Raw genomic sequence first — 20,782 nt, forward strand, 5'->3', positions numbered from 1 at the left:
TGTTCTTAACTGACTTGCCTATTTAAATAAAGGTTAAATCTGCTAAATGACTGGCATAAGTCATGGTATAATTGCAGGAAATTAGCTTTAAAACTGCCCAAAAAAGTATCCATCCCATGGCAGAATTTGTAGAATCACATGAAATTAGTTTCAAATCTGCTAAATGTTTAGAATTGGGGAAAATGTGATTTTAAAATGTCTCTACAACCCATAGAAAAATGTGAAGAATTTCATATTTAAAAGCTGGGGTGGGGTCAACCAAATATCGTTGAGGGCTCTCAAAACTGAAGAGGCGCTTAAATGTCTGTGGCGAGGCCATGGCCCATCTCTGGCAATGCGAACGTGCTATCCTCCAAAACTACATTTCCTAAGAAGCCTTGCGGGCTTCTCAAGAATCAGTGAAAAGCCGGATTGCGCGTGCGTATCCAGACGTGGCAACGGCATTATGGCTTCTTGGAACCGCTACGGGATTGGGATGAGAGAGCTGAAAATGTACATATTCGTCTTGTTGGTAAGTTGTTTGTGCTCGTTCTTTGTGTCATGTAAACAGAGACATGTTTGACTGTAAATGTTGTTCGTTTTATTTAATCTACAAAAGCCTGCTATGTATCTTTTCCTGGTCTTTGCAGGGAGGTAAAGTTAACAGCCCTAGCAATTTTAAATCCAAGCCTGAACCCGAGACTTCTAAATACCCCCCCCAAAAAAAAAAACAAGTGAATATAGTATCTTACTATAGTTTCATATTGTTTGGTCAAAACGTGTAGATCCTCCTGAATGGATTGTCAGCACAACAGGCATCTAGTGTCCCTTTTCCGGGAATGGATATAGAATTCCTATGATGACGTAAAGTTAACCTGGGTTAAAATGGGGGGACAATTATTTCACATTCTACAATAGAACCCAATCTCATTTACATTGTTGCAGATCCCTATTCAAGTTTATATTCCTATTTTTCTACCTAATTGTCCTGCAAACCTTGGCCGTCTGTGTTTATTCATGTGATTGCCTGGCTTCAAGGCAACAGTAGTCGTTTTTTGCGCTGTCTATTTTGGGACACAGATTTTGGGAACAGAACTGATTTGGCTGAATGCGTAAATTAGCCTCTTAAATTGAACGGTTTCTTCTTTTGAACTGTGACAATGACCACCCGTTGCTTTACTGTTCATCCCCCCCCAACAAGTTGCTATTTTTTTTCTGGGGTGGGCATGGTTACGTTTGCTGAAAATGCCTTTTTGGAATCAGTTACAGACAACTAAGTGTGTAATCTATAGGTGGGGTTATTGTGACTCATGGCTGGGTATGTTGGCCAGTCATTTGAACATTTATTAAGATATGTCTACACTTTTATTAATATAACTACATTTATTGAGGAATGATTGCTAGAAATGCAACCAAATTTGACATGTTACGTTAGGCCTACATTATTTTACTTTGTTACCAACACTCATCCCTTGATTGGCTCCATAATGGCTGAATTTTGACATCATTCCAATCACACAACTTGTGCTCATGGACCTTTCCTGTTCAGTATCCTGTTTAGTAACTGCCATGTCAAACAAAGGTGGGTACTGCTGTTGTGTAATGGCAAGCAGGGGAAATTGTGTGTTTGAATTCAAGTTCTATTGTCACATGCACAAGAACAGTGAAGTGCTTAACTTGCATGTTCTACCCAACAGTGCAGTAATCAATATATAAATGCAACAAATTCATTGATTTTTATTGAGTTACAGTTCATATAAGGGAATTGGTCAATTTAAATAAATTCATTAGGCCCTAATCTATGGATTTCACATGACTGGGCAGAGGTGCAGCCATGGGTGGGCCAGGGAGGACATAAGCCCACCCACTGGGGAAGCCAGGCCCAGTCGATCAGAATTTGTTTTACCCCACTAAATTGCTTTATTAGACAGAAATACTCCTCAGTTTCATCAGCTGTCCAGTTGGCTAGTCTCAGATGATTCCACATGTGAAGAAGTCCTGGGCTGGTGTGGTTACATGTGGTCTGCAGTTGAGGCCGGTTAGTCGTACTGCCAAATTCTCTAAAATTACATTGGAGGTGGCTTATGGTAGAGAAATAAACATTAAATTCTCTAATAACAGCTATGGTGGACATTGCTGCAGTAAGCATGCCAATTGCACGCTCCCTTAATTTGAGACATCTCTGGCATTGTGTTGTGACAAAGCTGCAAATTTTTAGTGGCCTTTTATTGTCCCCAGCACAAGGTGCACCTGTGTAATGATCGTGCCGTTTAATCAGCTTCTTGATATGCCACACCTGTCAGGTGGATGGATTATCTTGGTAAAGGAGAAATGCTCACTAACAGGGATGTAAACAAAATTTGAGGATTTTGCCCGTATGGAACATTTAGGTGAACTTTTATTCCAGCTCATGGGACCAACACTTTACGTTCATATTTTTGGATCAGTGTTGTGAAGCAATATAAATAAAATAAAGCAGTAGGTCAGTCTCCCTTTAGCTGTGTGTTGAAGACTGTCCCTCTGGCGGCCCTGCCTAGCTGCCTGTCAAAGCAATTATTTTAAGTCTCTTAATCTGGATTGAGGGACCTCTTCACCTCCTATCGTGGTGGGTTGGTTGCCCACTATACCCTCTAGAGCGCTTGTTCCCTATACAGTGCACTACTTTTGACCAGGGCCCATAGGGATCTGGTCAAAAGTAGGGCACTATATAGGGAATATGGTGCCATTTGGGATGCAATCATTGAGAGCCGTTCATCATAATCATCTCCTGAAATTAATGGTTGATAATTGAAAAGGGCCACAATAGTTTCCTCCCTGTCCGCGGTTTCATCAGAGACCATTTTATCATCACTTGGGGGTGTCTAAATATCAGCTAAAATGGTGTTATTAGATGCAGTGTCCTTAGCCTCTCACACACCCGTAGTTACGTACTTATGTATGCATGTACATACAAACACATTTGCATGGTCACACATACAAACATGTAGGCCTACACAGTCACAGAGGGACTAACACAACGTACATACACACACGTATTCTCTCTACTGCTGTTCGAGTCATTAATCAGAGACAAAATGGAGTGTTTGACAAACCCACTCCTGATTTGTTCTGATTAAGTGCTCACGTTAAAACACAACTTAAAACAGGATGCTGTTTATTAAGCAGATTTGTCACGCCAGATGGTGGGTACAGCGGGCGCCGATGAGAGTGCGTGAGATGACCGGCTGGGTTTCTCTCTGCTGGCTGCTTAGTTAGCGTGGTATTTTTTACACTGATGTAACGTGACGCTTTTCTTTTAGATAAAGGTAGGTGGGTAGTGTTCTAATAGACTTCCTGAATGTATTCAGGCGCTCTGGCGGTTTCCCAAGTGCTGCCCTATCTATTGCGTTACATATGGAATAATATGCCATTTGGGAGGCAGTTTCTGAGAGGAGAGGAGCTCCAGCACTTAGGCCTACAGTACAGACAGCTGTGTACGTCATATCTTTATTGGATATGCTGAGCTAGGGCATATGTGATCAATAATGAAGGGATTTGCCATAGATTATAATTCTGCACTAAACAGAATTCATGGGATATACCTAATATGATTTGATTTAACATAACACATCAAAGTTTGTCACTTGCGCTGAATACACTGGCAATGCTTACAGTGAAGTGCTTGCTTACAAGCCCTTAACCAACAGTGCAGTTATTGTAAAAAAATGGGTATTAGGTAAACCAATAGATAAGTAAAAATAACAGTAGCAGAGGCTATATACAGGTGGTACCGGTACAGAGTCAATGGTGTACCGGTTATTTGGGCTATTTGAGGTAATATGTAGGATTAGTTAAAGTGACTATGCATAGATGATAAACTGTAGCAGCAGTGTAAAAGAGGGGTTGGTAGAGGTTTGGCGGGATACGATACATAGTCCGGGTAGCCATTTGATTAGCTGTTCAGGAGTCTTATGGCTTGGGGGTAAAATCTGTTGAAGCCTTTTGGTCCTAGACTTGATGCTCCGGTACCGCTTGCCATGTGGTAGAAGTCTATAACTGGGATGGCTAGAGTCTTTGATCATTTTTAGGGCCTTCATCTGACACCACCTGGTATAGAGGTCCTGGATGGCAGGCAGCTTAGCCCCAGTGATGTACTGGGCTGTACGCATTACCCTCTGTAGTGCCTTGCGGTCGGAGGCTGAGCCGTTGCCGTAACAGGCAGTGATGCTCTCTGTTGCAGCTGTAGAACCTTTTGAGGGTCTGAGGACCCATGCCATATCTTTTCAGTCTCCTCAGGGGGAATAGGCTTGTCATGCCCTCTTCACGACTGTCTTGGTGTGTTTGAACCATTTCTAGTTTGTTGGTGATGTAGACACCAAGGAACTTGATGCGCTCAACCTGATTCCGTCGACGAGAATGGTGGCGTGCTCGGTCCTCCTTTTCCTGTCATCCACAAGCTCCTTTGTCTTTATTGCGTTGATGGATAGGTTGTTATTCTGGCACCACCTGGTAAATTCTCTGACCTCTAATAAGCTGTCTCGTTGCTGTCAGTGTTCAGGCCTACTACTGTTGTGTCGTCTGCAAACTCAATGATGGTGTTGGTTGTGCCTGGCCATGTAGTCATGGGTGAACAGGGAGTACAGGAGAGGACTGAGCTCCCGCCCCTGAGGGGCTTCAGTGTTGATCAGTGTGGCATATGTGTTACCTACCCTTACCACCTGTGGGTGGCCCATCAGGATGTCCAGGATCCAGTTGCAGAGGGAGGTGCTTAGTCCCAGGATCCTTAGCTTAGTGATGAGCTTTGAGGGTGCTATGGTGTTGAACACTGAGCTATAGTCAATGAATAGCATTCTCACGTAGGTGTTCCTTTTGTCCAGGTGGGAAAGGGCAGTGTGGAGTGCATCATCTCTGGATCTGTTTGAGTGGTATGCAAATTGGAGTATTGTCTATGGTGTCTGAGATAATGGTGTTATTGTTAGCCAGCCTTTCAAAGTATTTCATGCCTACAGATGTCAGTGCAATGTGTTTGTAGTCGTTTAGGCAGGTTACCTTAGTATTCTTGGGCACAGGGACTGTGGTGGTCTGCTTGAAACATGTTGGTGTTAGACTCGGACAGGGAGAGTTTGAAAATGTCAGTGAAGACAATTGCCAGTTGGTCAGCGCATGCTCTGAGTACACGGCCTGGTAATCCGTCTGGCCCTGCGGCCTTGTGAATTTTGATCTGTTTAAAGGTCTTACTCACATAGGCTGTGAAGAGTGTGATCACACAGTCACCCGGGACAGCTAATGCTCTCATGCATGTTTCAGTGTTACCTGCCTCTGAGCATAGCAGTGATTTAAAAAAAAGAATAATAATAATAATTTATATATATTTTTTATTTTTTTTTTATTTTTTTTTTTAGCTTGTCTGGTAGGCTTGTCACCGGGCAGCTTGCGGCTGTGCTTCCCTTTAGTCTAATTGTTTTCAGCCACATCTGACGAGTGCCGGTGTAGTACGATTCAATCTTAGTCCTGTATTGGTGCTTTGCCTGTTTGATGGTTCATCTGTCCTAGAGCGATTTCTTATAAGCTTCCGTGTTTGTCCCACTCCTTGAAGGTGGCAGATCTACCCTTTAGCTCAGTGAGGATGTTGCCTATAATCCATAGTTTCTGGTTGGGGTATGCACGTACTAGAGGTCGGACGATTAATCGGAATGGCCGATTTCAAGTTTCATAACAATCGCTATTTGGGCGCAGATTTCTTATTATATATATTTTGTATACCTTTTTATTTAACTAGGCAAGTCAGTTAACCCCATTTTTAACTGCCTTGTTCAGGGGCAGAAAGACAGCTTTTCACCTTGTCAGCTCAGGGGTTCGAATCTTGAAACCGCACAGTTGACTAGTCCAACACTCTAACCATTGCACTCCACGAGTAGCCTGCCTGTTACTCGAATGTAGTAGAAGTCAAGGTAAATTGCTAGCTAGCATTAAACTTATCTTATAAAAAACTATCAATCATAATCACTAGTTATAACTACTGATCCAGTTTAGCAGGCAATATTAACCAGGTGAAATTGTGTCATTTCTCTTGCGTTCATTGCCTTATGGCAAGGTTCTCCATCATTCTGGAAAAGGCATTGGTCGTCACAACTGTTCCTGGATGGTTGGGAGAAGTTGCTCTCGGAGGATTTGTTGGTACCTTTCTTCAGGGAGTTGCAACACGAAAGTCAGAAATAGCAATATAATATGCTTTACCTTCTGAAGATCTTCTGTTGTCACTCAAAGGTCCCAGTTACATTACAAATAGTCCTTTTGTTCGATAATGTTTTTTAAATATTTTTTGTATATCCATAACTCAGTTTAGCTGGTGCGGTTCAGTCAATAATCCACTTGGTTTCCCTACAAAATGAATCAAATCAAATCAAATCAAATTTATTTATATAGCCCATCGTACATCAGCTGATATCTCAAAGTGCTGTACAGAAACCCAGCCTAAAACCCCAAACAGCAAACAATGCAGGTGTAAAAGCACGGTGGCTAGGAAAAACTCCCTAGAAAGGCCAAAACCTAGGAAGAAACCTAGAGAGGAACCGGGCTATGTGGGGTGGCCAGTCCTCTTCTGGCTGTGCCGGGTGGCGATTATAACAGAACGTGGCCAAGATGTTCAAATGTTCATAAATGACCAGCATGGTTGAATAATAGTAGGCAGAACAGTTGAAACTGGAGCAGGAGCATGGCCAGGTGGACTGGGGACAGCAAGGAGTCCTCATGTCAGGTAGTCCTGGGACATGGTCCTAGGGCCCAGGCCAGTTGAAACTGGAGCAGCAGCATGGCCAGGTGGACTGGGGACAGCAAGGAGTCCTCATGTCAGGTAGTCCTGGGACATGGTCCTAGGGCCCAGGCCAGTTGAAACTGGAGCAGCAGCATGGCCAGGTGGACTGGGGACAGCAAGGAGTCATCATGTCAGGTAGTCCTGGGGCATGGTCCTAGGGCTCAGGTCCTCCGAGAGAGAAAGAAAGGAGAGAATTAGAGAACGCACACTTAGATTCACACAGGACACCGAATAGGACAGGAGAAGTACTCCAGATATAACAAACTGACCCTAGCCCCCGACACATAAACTACTGCAGCATAAATACTGGAGGCTGAGACAGGAGGGGTCAGGAGACACTGTGGCCCCATCCGAGGACACCCCGGACAGGGCCAAACAGGAAGGATATAACCCACCCACTTTGCCAAAGCACAGCCCCCACACCACTAGAGGGATATCTTCAACCACCAACTTACCATCCTGAGACAAGGCCGAGTATAGCCCACAAAGATCTCCGCCACGGTACAACCCAAGGGGGAACCCAGACAGGCCGACCACACAACAGTGAATCAACCCACCCAGGTGACGCGCCCCCCAGGGACGGCACGAGAGAGCCCCAGCAAGCCAGTGACTCAGCCCCCGTAACAGGGCTAGAGGCAGAGAATCCCAGTGGAAAGAGGGGAACCGGCCAGGCAGAGACAGCAAGGGCGGTTCGTTGCTCCAGAGCCTTTCCGTTCACCTTCCCACTCCTGGGCCAGACTACACTCAATCATACGACCCACTGAAGAGATGAGTCTTCAGTAAAGACTTAAAGGTTGAGACCGAGTTTGCGTCTCTGACATGGGTAGGCAGACCGTTCCATAAAAATGGAGCTCTATAGGAGAAAGCCCTGCCTCCAGCTGTTTGCTTAGAAATTCTAGGGACAATTAGGAGGCCTGCGTCTTGTGACCGTAGCGTACGTGTAGGTATGCGGCAGGACCAAATCAGAGAGGTAGGTAGGAGCAAGCCCATGTAATGCTTTGTAGGTTAGCAGTAAAACCTTGAAATCAGCCCTTGCTTTGACAGGAAGCCAGTGTAGAGGCTAGCACTGGAGTAATATGATCAAATTTTTTGGTTCTAGTCAGGATTCTAGCAGCCGTATTTAGCACTAACTGAAGTTTATTTAGTGCTTTATCCGGGTAGCCGGAAAATAGAGCATTGCAGTAGTCTAACCTAGAAGTGACAAAAGCATGGATTAATTTTTCTGCATCATTTTTGGACAGAAAGTTTCTGATTTTTGCAATGTTACGTAGATGGAAAAAAGCTGTCCTCGAAATGGTCTTGATATGTTCTTCAAAAGAGATCAGGGTCCAGAGTAACGCCGAGGTCCTTCACAGTTTTATTTGAGACGACTGTACAACCATTAAGATTAATTGTCAGATTCAACAGAAGATCTCTTTGTTTCTTGGGACCTAGAACAAGCATCTCTGTTTTGTCTGAGTTTAATAGTAGAAAGTTTGCAGCCATCCACTTCCTTATGTCTGAAACACATGCTTCTAGCGAGGGCAATTTTGGGGCTTCACCATGTTTCATTGAAATGTACAGCTGTGTGTCATCCGCATAGCAGTGAAAGTTTACATTATGTTTTCGAATAACATCCCCAAGAGGTAAAATATATAGTGAAAACAATAGTGGTCCTAAAACAGAACCTTGAGGAACACCGAAATTTACAGTTGATTTGTCAGAGGGCAAACCATTCACAGAGACAAACTGATATCTTTCCGACAGATAAGACCTAAACCAGGCCAGAACATGTCCGTGTAGACCAATTTGGGTTTCCAATCTCTCCAAAAGAATGTGGTGATCGATGGTATCAAAAGCAGCACTAAGGTCTAGGAGCACGAGGACAGATGCAGAGCCTCGGTCCGATGCCATTAAAATGTCATTTACCACCTTCACAAGTGCCGTCTCAGTGCTATGATGGGGTCTAAAACCAGACTGAAGCATTTCGTATACATTGTTTGTCTTCAGGAAGGCAGTGAGTTGCTGCGCAACAGCCTTCTCTAAAATCTTTGAGAGGAATGGAAGATTCGATATAGGCCGATAGTTTTTTATATTTTCTGGGTCAAGGTTTGGCTTTTTCAAGAGAGGCTTTATTACTGCCACTTTTAGTGAGTTTGGTACACATCCAGTGGATAGAGAGCCATTTATTATGTTCAACATAGGAGGGCCAAGCACAGGAAGCAGCTCTTTCAGTAGTTTAGTTGGAATAGGGTCCAGTATACAGCTTGAAGGTTTAGAGGCCATGATTATTTTCATCATTGTGTCAAGAGATATAGTACTAAAACACTTGAGCGTCTCTCTTGATCCTAGGTCCTGGCAGAGTTGTGCAGACTCAGGACAACTGAGGTTTGGAGGAATACGCAGGTTTAAAGAGGAGTCCGTAATTTGCTTTCTAATAATCATAATCTTTTCCTCAAAGAAGTTCATGAATTTATCACTGCTAAAGTGAAAGTCATCCTCTCTTGGGGAATGCTGCTTTTTAGTTAGCTTTGCCACAGTATCAAAAAGGAATTTCGGATTGTTCTTATTTTCCTCAATTAAGTTAGAAAAATAGGACGATCGAGCAGCAGTAAGGGCTCTTCGGTACTGCACGGTACCGTCTTTCCAAGCTAGTCGGAAGACTTCCAGTTTGGTGTGGCGCCATTTCCGTTCCAATTTTCTGGAAGCTTGCTTCAGAGCTCGGGTATTTTCTGTGTACCAGGGAGCTAGTTTCTTATGAGACATTTTTTTAGTTTTTAGGGGTGCAACTGCATCTAGGGTATTGCGCAAGGTTAAATTGAGATCCTCAGTTAGGTGGTTAACGGATTTTTGTCCTCTGGCGTCCTTGGGTAGGCAGAGGGAGTCTGGAAGGGCATCAAGGAATCTTTGTGTTGTCTGTGAATTTATAGCACGACTTTTGATGTTCCTTGGTTGGGGTCTGAGCAGATTATTTGTTGCATTTGCAAACGTAATAAAATGGTGGTCCGATAGTCCAGGATTATGAGGAAAAACATTAAGATCCACAACATTTATTCCATGGGACAAAACTAGGTCCAGCGTATGACTGTGACAGTGAGTGGGTCCAGAGACATGTTGGACAAAACCCACTGAGTCGATGATGGCTCCAAAAGCCTTTTAGAGTGGGTCTGTGGACTTTTCCATGTGAATATTAAAGTCACCAAAGATTAGAATATTATCTGCAATGACTACAAGGTCTGATAGGAATTCAGGGAACTCAGTGAGAAACGCTGTATATGGCCCAGGAGGCCTGTAAACAGTAGCTATAAAAAGTGATTGAGTAGGCTGCATAGATTTCATGACTAGAAGCTCAAAAGACGAAAACGTCATTTATGTTACCAATAAACTTATCCAAACAAGTCGATCAACATTTTATAATCAAACCTTAGGTACCCTAATACGCAAATAAACAATAAAATTTAAGACAATCATTGTCTTTACCAGAGGATAATACCAAAGAACGCGCTCTCATTCATGTGCTTGGAAACACTATAGCCAAAATGGGAGTCACCTAAAACTACAATTTCTGGCTATTTTTAAAAAAAAATCAGCCTAAAGCTCTAAAGACTTCTAGTGGAAGCCCTAGGAACTGCAATCGGGCACGATTTCGCCCTGTTATAAAAGTTCCAGCCATTGAAATCAGTCGTAGGATGAGATGTTTTATTTTAAAAATATATATTTTGTCGGGATGGTTTGTCCGGTTTCGCCTGCCATTTCAGTTCTGTTATACTCACAGACATTGTTTTAGAAACTTTAGTTTTCTATCCAAATCTACCAATTAAATGCATATCCTAGCTTCTGGGCCTGAGTAGCAAGCAGTTTACTCTGGACACGCTTTTCATCCGGACTTCCACATACCGCCCCCTATCCCAAAGAAGTTAACGAGAGAATCACTGACATGTCAGCTGGGGTTTTTTTTGGCAGGGCTGAAAGGCAGTGGAAATGTGTTTTGGGGGTTCTGTTCATTTGCATGGCAAAGAGGGACTTTGCAATTCATCTGATCAGTCTTCATAACATTCTGGAGTTTCTGGAAATCATACAAACTGAAGCAGCAGACTGAATTAATATTTGTCATTCTCAACTTTTGGCCATGACTGTATGGGCAATTCCATGGTAAGTGATGCTGAGACTCCTGATTTGTCACTCTAAAATGTGTCAGACAACCAATGATTAGTGGAAATTGTTAAAAGGAATCTTTGTGCATCGAGTCGTATGGTGTAAATTTGCACTCAATGGTTTTGGTTTGACATCCATTTTAAAGTGAAACAGTCTCAGCTTCACTGTTGCTGTGGAATTGCCCAAATGCAAACAAGAGAACATGATTTGGTGAATCATAGTGTAGCAATAGGCTTAGTTTGAGTTGTGCATTGTGTGGTAAAGGGAGTAGGCATATCTTCAGAAACATGATACATGTGTTCAACTTCAAACACTCACCAGAAAGAAATATACAAATTAGAGGTCGACCAATTATGATTTTTTTCAACGCCGATACCGATTATTGGAGGACAAAAAGCCAATGGCGATTTAAAAATGTATTATACTGTATATACACTTGTAATAATGACAATTGCAACAATGCTGAATGAACACTTTTATTTAAACTTAATATAATACATATGGGCTTTTGGCTGGGTTTTAAGGTGATTCCACAGGTTGGTATGTTTTGATTTAGCCGTTGCTGACCCCATGCTTACATCTTTATCACATATAAGACACCTTGCTTTCCCTGGTACCAATTCCATGTAATAGTCCCACACTGGTGCTCTGCTTTTCTCTGCCATCTGTAAAACACACACAGCTCTGAAGTGACAATGATACTGAAGTCTGCTTAGGAGACAAATAATCAAATGTTTGAATAAAAATAAAGTTACCTGTGATGAATGTTGAACAAAAACTGTACTTTCTATATGCAGGATATCCTATTTTAATAATGGACATGATAAGAATTGACTACCAAAGTGCGAGTCATAATTCCATGACACCTAGCAAAATCCGAAAAGCGGTTCCTTCATTTATTCCATAGGATATTTTTAGATTCACTTAAAATAAGGTCTGTGTTTCGTGTAGGCTTACACCACCTTGCCAACTTGATAACTGTGTAGATATACATAGGACAAGGTAACTCTGATCAATATTGGCAAAATAAGTGAAGATTTTTTTTTTTTTTTTTTGTAGAGTGGATTTATGAAAATATTGACAAACGTTACCTTATCCTAGTGAGATTAAACCGCAAAGGCGGTTTAAGCACGAAACACACCTTGAAGTAGATCAAGATATTCTCTATGGAAGACATGAACGGTAAAATAACGAAGGAAACCCTTTCAAGTTCAGCCGTAAGTTATTACAGGAATTATAACTCGCCAACTATTTATCTCTAAACCATATAACTGACTATTGCGAGCCTGCTGCTGCCTACCACCCCTCAGTCAGACTGCTCTATCAAATCAGAGACTTAATTATAATGGGCTCGTATTTCTGTGTTAGTGTCCGGCTTTGACCTATTACCTCAATGTTTATTCCGTTCCGTATTTTATCTAACGGGTGGCATCCATGAGTCTAAATATTCCTGTTACGTTGCACAACCTGCAATGTTATGTCATAATTATGTAAAATTCTGGCGAATTAGTTCGCAAAGAGCCAGGCTGCCCAAACTGTTGCATAAACCCTGACTGCGTGCAACGAACGCAAGAGAAGTGACACAATTTCACCTGGCTAATATTGCCTGCAAACCTGGATTTATTTGAGCTAAATATGCAGGTTGAAAAATATATAATTGTGTATTGATTTTAAGAAAGGCATTGTTTATGGTTAAGTACACATTGGAGCAACGACAGTCATTTTTTAAAATAAGTTTAATGCTAGCTAGCAACTTACCTAGGCTTACTGCTTTCGCGTAAAGGGTAGGCTCCTTGTGAGGCAGATGGTTAGAGCGTTGGACTAGTTAACTGTAAGTTTGCAAGATTGGCTCCCCGGGCTGACAAGGTAAAAATCTGTAGTTCTGCCTCGTTCCTAGGCCATCATTGAAAATAAACTGACTTGCCGAGTTAAATAGAGGTGTAAAAGAAATCTGCGCCCAAAAACTCTGATTTCCGATTGTTATGAGAACTTAATCGGCCATTCCGATTAATCAGTCTACCTCTAATACAAATGCATAAAAAGCTAATTGTCTTAAAACCAACCACATTAAATAAGTGCCTGACATCCAAGGGGACTTAAATGTTTCTTCCCCTCATTACTTTCTCTGCTCACTAGAACATCCCTGAGGCTATGGACATGAGTTAGGCCTTTTTACCTCTTCAGCTGTGGATGATTAGCTGCCTAGCATGCAGTGTATTCCCCCTGTCTGTTCTGTCTCCATCGATTGGAAGTCTAATGTCTAGTCTGAGACAGTCCTCCTGCTGTTCACTAGATGTTGCTAATATAACAGGGAGGTGAGGGGGGGATTGCGGAAGCAGACCGTCATTAGGATGCTGCTCACATTGACACGGGACAGTGACATTATGTCATGTAGCCTTAGCTAAGGAGTAGGTACCTAGGTAAAGAAACCAACCAATGCACTGATTGCCCAGCCATTGTTGCAGTATTGGCTGCCTGTCAGCTGTCAGGGCATGTGATGCGTGAGCGGCGAGCACTACAAGGTCAATGTTCCAGGAAAGGTTTTTGCAAATCTTCTACTCGTTCTATGTAACTCCATCCATGCTGATGTCTGTGTCCTTCCTCGCCTCCGCATCCTCTCCCAACCTCACATTTGCCACTCTCCATAGTGCTGCTTTCATTTCACCATAACACTATGCTGTCCATCAATTTCCTGTGAATGTAATTGTGCTCTTTGTACGTTTTCGCTCTTATCTTCTCAACAATATGCGCTATGCACACCCACTCTAAGGCTGCAAATGAGCCTGGAGAAATGTGATCATGTGGGGGAGAAATCATCACCAGCCTTTCCTACGTTTCTAAAGGGTCGAATGTTAATGTAGTTGTGAAATAAGCCTGCTCTGCCTCAGCAGCTGACGGCAGCTCTTGAACTATCAAATAGCTGAGGACTGACTCATTCTCACACTCAATCATCAATATCAGTTATGTCCCTTGTCTTAACTATTTTTTTTTTTTTTTTTGCATACAGTTGTTGCTTTCTGAGTACTCCTACAATGTGTGTCCCTCGGATGGTTGAGATAATGTAGGCTAACATGATTAGCATGAGGTTGTAAGCAACAAATATTTCCCAGGACATAGACACATCTGATATGGACAGAAAGCTTAAATTCTTGTTAATCTGCACTGTCCAATTTACAGTGAAATAATACCATGCTATTGTTTGAGTAGTGTGTACAATTATGAACTTAAATGTATTAATAAACCAATTAGGCACATTTGGTGTCGTGATACATTTTGAACAGGTTATGCAATGATTCATTGGGTCAGTCTAAAATTGTGCACATGCACTACTGCCATCTGGATTCCAGAATCTAAATTGTCTAAGCTGGATAATACATTATGGCCTCTTTCATTTCAAAGATCGTACAAAAAATGCCCCCCCCCCCCTTATTTTTTTACCAGATCTGTGTTCTACATTTGTTTCACATTTCCACACTTCAGTGTTTCCTTTTCAAATAGTATCTAGAATATGAATATCCTTGCTTCAGGTCCTGAGCTACAGGAAGTTAGATTTCGGTATGTCATTTTAGGCAAATATTTGAAAGGGTCTGATTCTTCAGGTAAAATATTTAAACTCAAACTACTATTTTCATATTCACATATGTTGTACCTTAGACCCTATTTTACATAATCTAATGTGTTTGTTGTGCCCACCATTGAGACCCTCAGTCACACACAATGCGATGGCTCAGTCTGTTTCACCTGATGCTGACCACCATAGGGTTTTGTTTTGCACATGAGGTGTCTGGCATTTCATAGCACAAAAATGACCGTTCTTCTGCACTGAAGCATCCAATGTGTGAGTTATTCTGAATGAGTCTGCCTCTGAAATAATACAGTGAATGAATAAAATGGTATCTGTCTGCAGGTGTGCCTGGTGTCTGTGCTGCAGGCGGCGGTGAAGGTCTCTCCTCTGATAGAGAAGGTCAGCGACCACAAGGACTTAAAGAAGCTCCTGAGGACCCGATCTAATGTCCTGGTGCTCTACACTAAGTCAGGTGGGTTAGAACCAATGTCCTGGTGCTGTACACAAAGTCAGTCCTGTCAGGTGAGTTAGTGGGTGTACTTCAGGCCTTTGTAGACTGGCACAAAAAAAAAATCTGTATTCATAAAGCCTCTCAGAATAGGAGTGCTGATTTAGGATCAGCTCCATGTAATCTTATTATTTAGGCTAAAGTGATCCTAGATCAGCACTACTGAGACGCTTCGTGAATATGGTCCCCAAGCTGCCTTTCACTGTAAATGACCTCTTGAAAGTGTTCTTATCTGACAATCCGTCATTTATAATGGTAAATGAATAACATTGGAAGGGCAGTGGTTATGCATCACATTGCTTGTTTATAATGACCTGCAGCTTATCTTGTTCTCTTCTATTCCCTGGAGTTGGAAGTGCTACATAGAACAGTGTACTGAGCAGAAAGACACCCAAAAGCTCAATGTGATCAAATGAAGCCATGAAACTACATTCAGTGACAGCCATTAGGGAAATCACCCTCTCTTGCATTTAATTACATTTTCATTAGCATATTTCAGGCCAGAAAGTGCAGTGTGCGTACAGTACATGCTGATCATAAACAATCTACGTCTCAAGGCCCCACCACTCCCATGAATTTTGTGTTGTGTGTGTGTACGGCTTCATAATTCAGCCAGTGTTAGGTCATTGGATAAGACTTGCACTTATCGAACGTCACACTGGGATTGATTGCTTGCCATTCCTGTTGCGTTCTGGTATTCTCCGAAGGGAAGGTTTAGGAATGTTTACTCACTTCATTTCCTGCTGTCAGATCCTCTCCCTGACCGTCACTGGTGCATTACTTGGTTCCTTCACAAGAGGGGCCCAAAAAGCTCCAGAAGTATCTGACAGACAATAAGTGTTCCGGTGCTTCCCATCTGCCCATCAACCTTTGAGACACCACCACCAACTTGAGGAAAAGTCTCTCCAGTAACTTGAATCTGCAAGCAATTTGAACTCAACATATATGGTGATATAACATCAATGCCCAATGTTTGTATTACCACCATCCAACCTGGTGTGACTCAGGACCACCAGATGACCATGGCAATGCCCCAAAATGTACAATCGCGGTGTCCAACAATACTATAAATGTTAAAGGGGTTGTGAAATGTATGTATTGTTGTGCAACAGAGACGGAAGAATCAGTGTGCTTGCTTCTCTGAATCCACGTTATCTCAAAGGACATTGTGTAATGCAGTTTATTATTTGATGGTTTCTAACTAGGCCTTGGACTATGTGTTTGATTTTTATAACATGGTGGAAGTAGTTTAGTGATGACTGTTAGGTGATGTGTGAATCGTATGCTCTCCCAGAGACTAGGTCTGTGGAAGTAACACTAGGTTAATGTTCATGGATACAGTACCCTTGTGTGATTGCTGTTTGAGTTCATAGTCCATGTTTTTAGTGTTATAACCTCTGACTCCAACCTTCATTGAATTCTAACTAGGGTTTCAAAATTCTATGAACTTTCCCAGGTTTTCCTTTAACCCTGGTTGGAAGTTTCCTGGATTCTGTAAGGAATAGGCAGGAAATCCAGAATCCTACTAGAAAGTTAGAATATAATTGCAACCCTAATTATAACCTGTTTACTGTATCATAAGGTGACTTGAGTAGTAAAACTGAATTGTGTTTTGTGAAATATAGGCCTAACTCCACCCCTCTTATCGTGTGTAAACAGCTACCTCCGGGGACTCTAAGTTCAAGCTGCTGTCTGACGTGGCCCAGGTCGTCAAAGGACAGGGCACCATCGCCTGGGTCAACTGTGGGTAAGTACATGATTGGTTGATGGCATGCATTAATACATTAGTCAATGTGTCACACATGTTGTACAGTATCGTGTAGTGATTTTCAATAATAAATCAATACCTAATATTAAATAACTTCAAATTAATATTAAGAAAAGCCTTAAGCATTCCTGTACAGTTATAGATGACAAATGGCTGCAGCTGTCTAAGGCACTGCATCTCAGTGCAAGATGTCACTACAGTCCCTGGTTCAAATCCAGGCTGTATAACATCCGGTCGTGATTGAGAGTCCCATAGGGTGGCACACGATTAACCCAGCATCGCTGGGGTAGGCAATCATTGTAAATAAGAAATTAACTGACTTGCCAAGTTAAATAAAGGTTACATACACCACACTGGCCAAAAAGTTATTTAGTTGGCATTTATGCATGTTCCCATTACCAGTAAAACGTAATCAAAAACCTATTTCTTTCACTTACTTGTTACTTTCAGTCTCAGCCAGAATTTCATCATGCATGTCAAGCAGTGGAGTTTCAGCTCTGCCTCTTCCTCGGTGCTCACTGTGTCCATTTTCAGTTGTGAAGCTAATAGCAGTGATGCTATTTAACTCTGGTAAGGCAACATCTGAAATGGCGCACTTGGTAGTGTGTACCAGTGCTCGACGAGTCGGCGAAAGCCAACATCGCTCATGACCGAACGGTTGATTGTCAAGGGCAATGAATTCCATTATCTTGGCTTTAATGGATTTTGCCTTTGAGTTGTCTCGCTGAAGTTATTTTTCAAATGACTGCTTGACTTGTTGACTGCTTGATCCACACAGCAGACATTGTGGGTTAGGAATGCGTCATGTACCTACGTTATGAGTGGCTGTCAGCTTTGACATTGACGCTAAACTAGACATCGAGCCAATGCCGATGTTGGCATTTTTAGCTAATATCGTCTCATCCCGATAAGTTCACTGATATATTGTGCATCCCTAGTATATAGCTTCTAAAAGATTTCCAAGATGCGTTTTAGGTTAGGACAAATGTCCAAGTCATGTACATTATGTCCCATTATGCTTCTGAATAACATTTCAGATTAGTAAAATGTTGTGGCATTCCTCCCAGCTCAGATGTATAGCTATAGGAAGGAATTTGTGAAACCCTCTTTATATGGCTGCCTTGTCATAGCAGTCAGACAGGCCTGGACTAAGTCATCGATTGAAGCCTAGGCCAGCTGAATGAGCTCTTGTCAAATCTCTTTCTACACATGCCATCTCACTCTCCCTGGCATATCCTCCTGAAGTCACAGTTGAGATTGGAGAATAGATATGCTTATTGAAATAGGGAGTCTCTTTCTCTACGGCAGATTGAAATAAGGACCCTACATTTGTGTGTTGTCCGTATGACTATGAATGAGTTATAGGCACTGTTCAGAAGAACACGCTTACCCGTATCTGTCTTCCTGAAGCCCGTTCAATAGACCTGTCTGGGCAGATGAACCATTTGAAACTAAGTCTCTGAAAGTGTTCATACTGGGAGGATCCCAGTCCCAAGACTCGCACTATAATTGTTTTCCTTAAACATTTCTTTCACCCCCCCCTGCGTGATCTGACCTCTACCCTTCATGATTTCCTTCCATTTTATCTTCCTGTTTTTTTTTTTACCTGTCAACCTCAACTACATGAGCCATTTTTTTTTTCTAGGGAGACAAGTCTTAACAGAACTACAAAAGAATAAAGATCACCCCTCTGACACCTACCACTTAAAGCATCCCTCAAAGTTTCTCTCAAACCTGTCCAAGATGGATGAATAAGGAAAAGTGTCAAAGAACAATGTAGCCTGGGCTACTGTTTTATATAGACCTAGAAATATTTACAATGAGTTTCTTTCTTTTCACTGCAGTAAATCTACTGTCAACCCTCTTTCTCTACTGTATGCCTTAAACTGAAGGGTGTGGTGCCTGAGGCTTGGTCTAATGGTAAACACTGCCGTCTGCAGCACATACTGTATACAGTATATTACCTTCAGCGAGGGTACGAATCCTGCCCACTACCCGATCTCTCCCCATTCATTTCAACCATCAGTCCACTCTCCAAAAAATCTAAAATACTCAAAGGTGTGGAATCTCCTGAAAATTCGCAGCAATTACTGTACATATACCTGTGCCAGAGACCCTTTACGGCGCCTTAGATGACATGCTTCTTTGCTGCTGTTCAGTCACATGGGTGATTCAGTGCTAGCCTAGCATTGTGAGACTGGCTATGGTTTTCCCACCTTCTCCAATGGACCAGTTCCCCCCAAAAGAAAAAAGCTTAGTTGAGCGCTTGGACAGGGAGAGAGACCTCCTCACGAGTGTCAGCATGAGAACAGTGGCCCATGCCAACAGAGGGATGAAAGCCCAGGATGACACTCGCCACATGACAGGACCTGAGAGATGGCCAACAGTGATGTCAGAGGAACTGGGCAGTAGACGGTGCCAGGTCAGGCATGGATGCCAGACTACAGACGCTGCTGATAAAACAAGGAGATTTGTAACAAAATGACTAGTTTGTTGTTTTTGCTAATGAGCAATAGGGTAATCGATCTGACTGCTTGGTGTACAATCAGACTAAATGTTATCCTGAAGCCTCTTCCCAGCAGGAAAGCCACAAGCAGTTTTGCACACTGGGCCTACTTTTCTGGAGTACTTGTCTCTTACCTATCAATTTGATTTCACCTCACCTCTGGAGGTGAATTGCTGACAGTTCCCTCATCACTTACAACTTTTCAAGGAACGTCCTTTTAACACCCCATAACTTACCACCACTCTCCTTCTTGCCTCTTCCTCCTCCCAACACCCACTGTGTTCCCTCTTCCACCCTGTTGTCTGTGTAATCGATTTGACGCACCTTAGCGAGAGGCTACACTACATCACCATTGTCAGGTAGTGACATGGCATGATTCCTGGCTGTGGGTGGCGCTGCTGAGCTTTGCCAAATCAGTGTCTTTCCCACCAGCTGGGGTTTTTGATTGGTCAGTGAGTCAATCTGATTGCTGTGAAGACTCCGGTGGGTTGAAACAAAGGGCTATAAATTAAAATGTCTTCCTATTTCGTGATTTCCAATTACGATAGTCTCATTACTGTAACTCCCCACGGGGCTCGAGAGGCGAAGGTCGAAACATGACCCACCAAACCACTTCTTGACACCCGCCCGCTTAACCCGGAAGCCAGCTGCACCAATGTGCCGGAGGAAACACCGTCCAACTGATGACCAAAGTCAGCCTGCAGGCGCATGGCCCACCACAATGAGTCGCTAGAGCGACATGAGTAAAGCCCCCCCTGGCCAAACCCTCCCCTAACCTGGACAACGTTGGGCCAATTGTGCGCCGCCCTATGGGACTCCCGATCACAGTTGGTTGTGACGCAGCATGGGATCGAACCTAGGTCTGTATTGACGCCTCAACTGAGAGGCAATCTAGTCACCTTTCTGTGAAATTTGCTGTTCTGAATCCAAAATCGGTGACATGTGATTTGTGTAGATCTGAGAAGTTTGGGATGGTGGGCTTTGGATCACTACTGACTGTAAGCGAACGAGTGCATGTTTGGAGCAATACTGGCTGTATCCAAGGCTCAGCCAATCGTTCACATAACAGAATGCAGCATGCAACTGAAGAGAAGTGACAGAAGTGGTGCATCCCCTGAACAATAACGAGGAGGTAGGTGAGAAGCATGACCACTTAGACGTGGGTAAGAAGGTGATGAAGTGTACTTTATGAGCTGTAACCGAAAATTCTGGCACTTGGAAAGTTTGAGGTGAGGGAGAAAGTGTGGAACAAGTGTTGTTAGCATTGTTAAGTATCTTGCTAGCTTGCCCTTATTCCCCGTTAGCTAGCCAGACAAATGTTGAGCAACATTAGCCAACTTAACGGATCAAAATAATTGAGTTTACGGTGTGAAAATTAGCTGGCTAATAGACAGACAGCCAAAGTTAATTCATCTGACGTAACATTGGCTAGGTACCATTAGTAACCTAACCAATTAGCTGGTACACGTCTCCTTGCCTTTCCCCAAGTTATAACACGTTAGTTGTTTACTTGACCCTGGCAATCTGTG

At 42.7% G+C, this 20,782-nt stretch overlaps 1 protein-coding gene across 2 annotated transcripts in view; it reads left to right on the plus strand.

The window, feature by feature from the left end:
- Positions 1 to 345: 345 nt before the first annotated feature.
- LOC118366911 (protein disulfide-isomerase A5-like) overlaps positions 346 to 20,782 on the plus strand; it is a 54,745-nt gene continuing 34,308 nt past the window's right edge. For both annotated transcript variants that reach the window (XR_004822049.2, XM_035749745.2), the window contains exons 1-3: positions 346 to 511; positions 14,814 to 14,943; positions 16,639 to 16,726. Coding sequence is in view for 1 of the 2 variants with exons in the window: in XM_035749745.2 (XP_035605638.1) it covers positions 446 to 511; positions 14,814 to 14,943; positions 16,639 to 16,726 (284 nt within the window). In the remaining variant the exon portion in view is untranslated. The remainder of the gene's footprint in view (positions 512 to 14,813; positions 14,944 to 16,638; positions 16,727 to 20,782) is intronic.

Source organism: Oncorhynchus keta, chromosome 34 (assembly GCF_023373465.1).
Source record: "Oncorhynchus keta strain PuntledgeMale-10-30-2019 chromosome 34, Oket_V2, whole genome shotgun sequence".
Classification (NCBI taxonomy): Eukaryota; Metazoa; Chordata; class Actinopteri; order Salmoniformes; family Salmonidae; genus Oncorhynchus; species Oncorhynchus keta.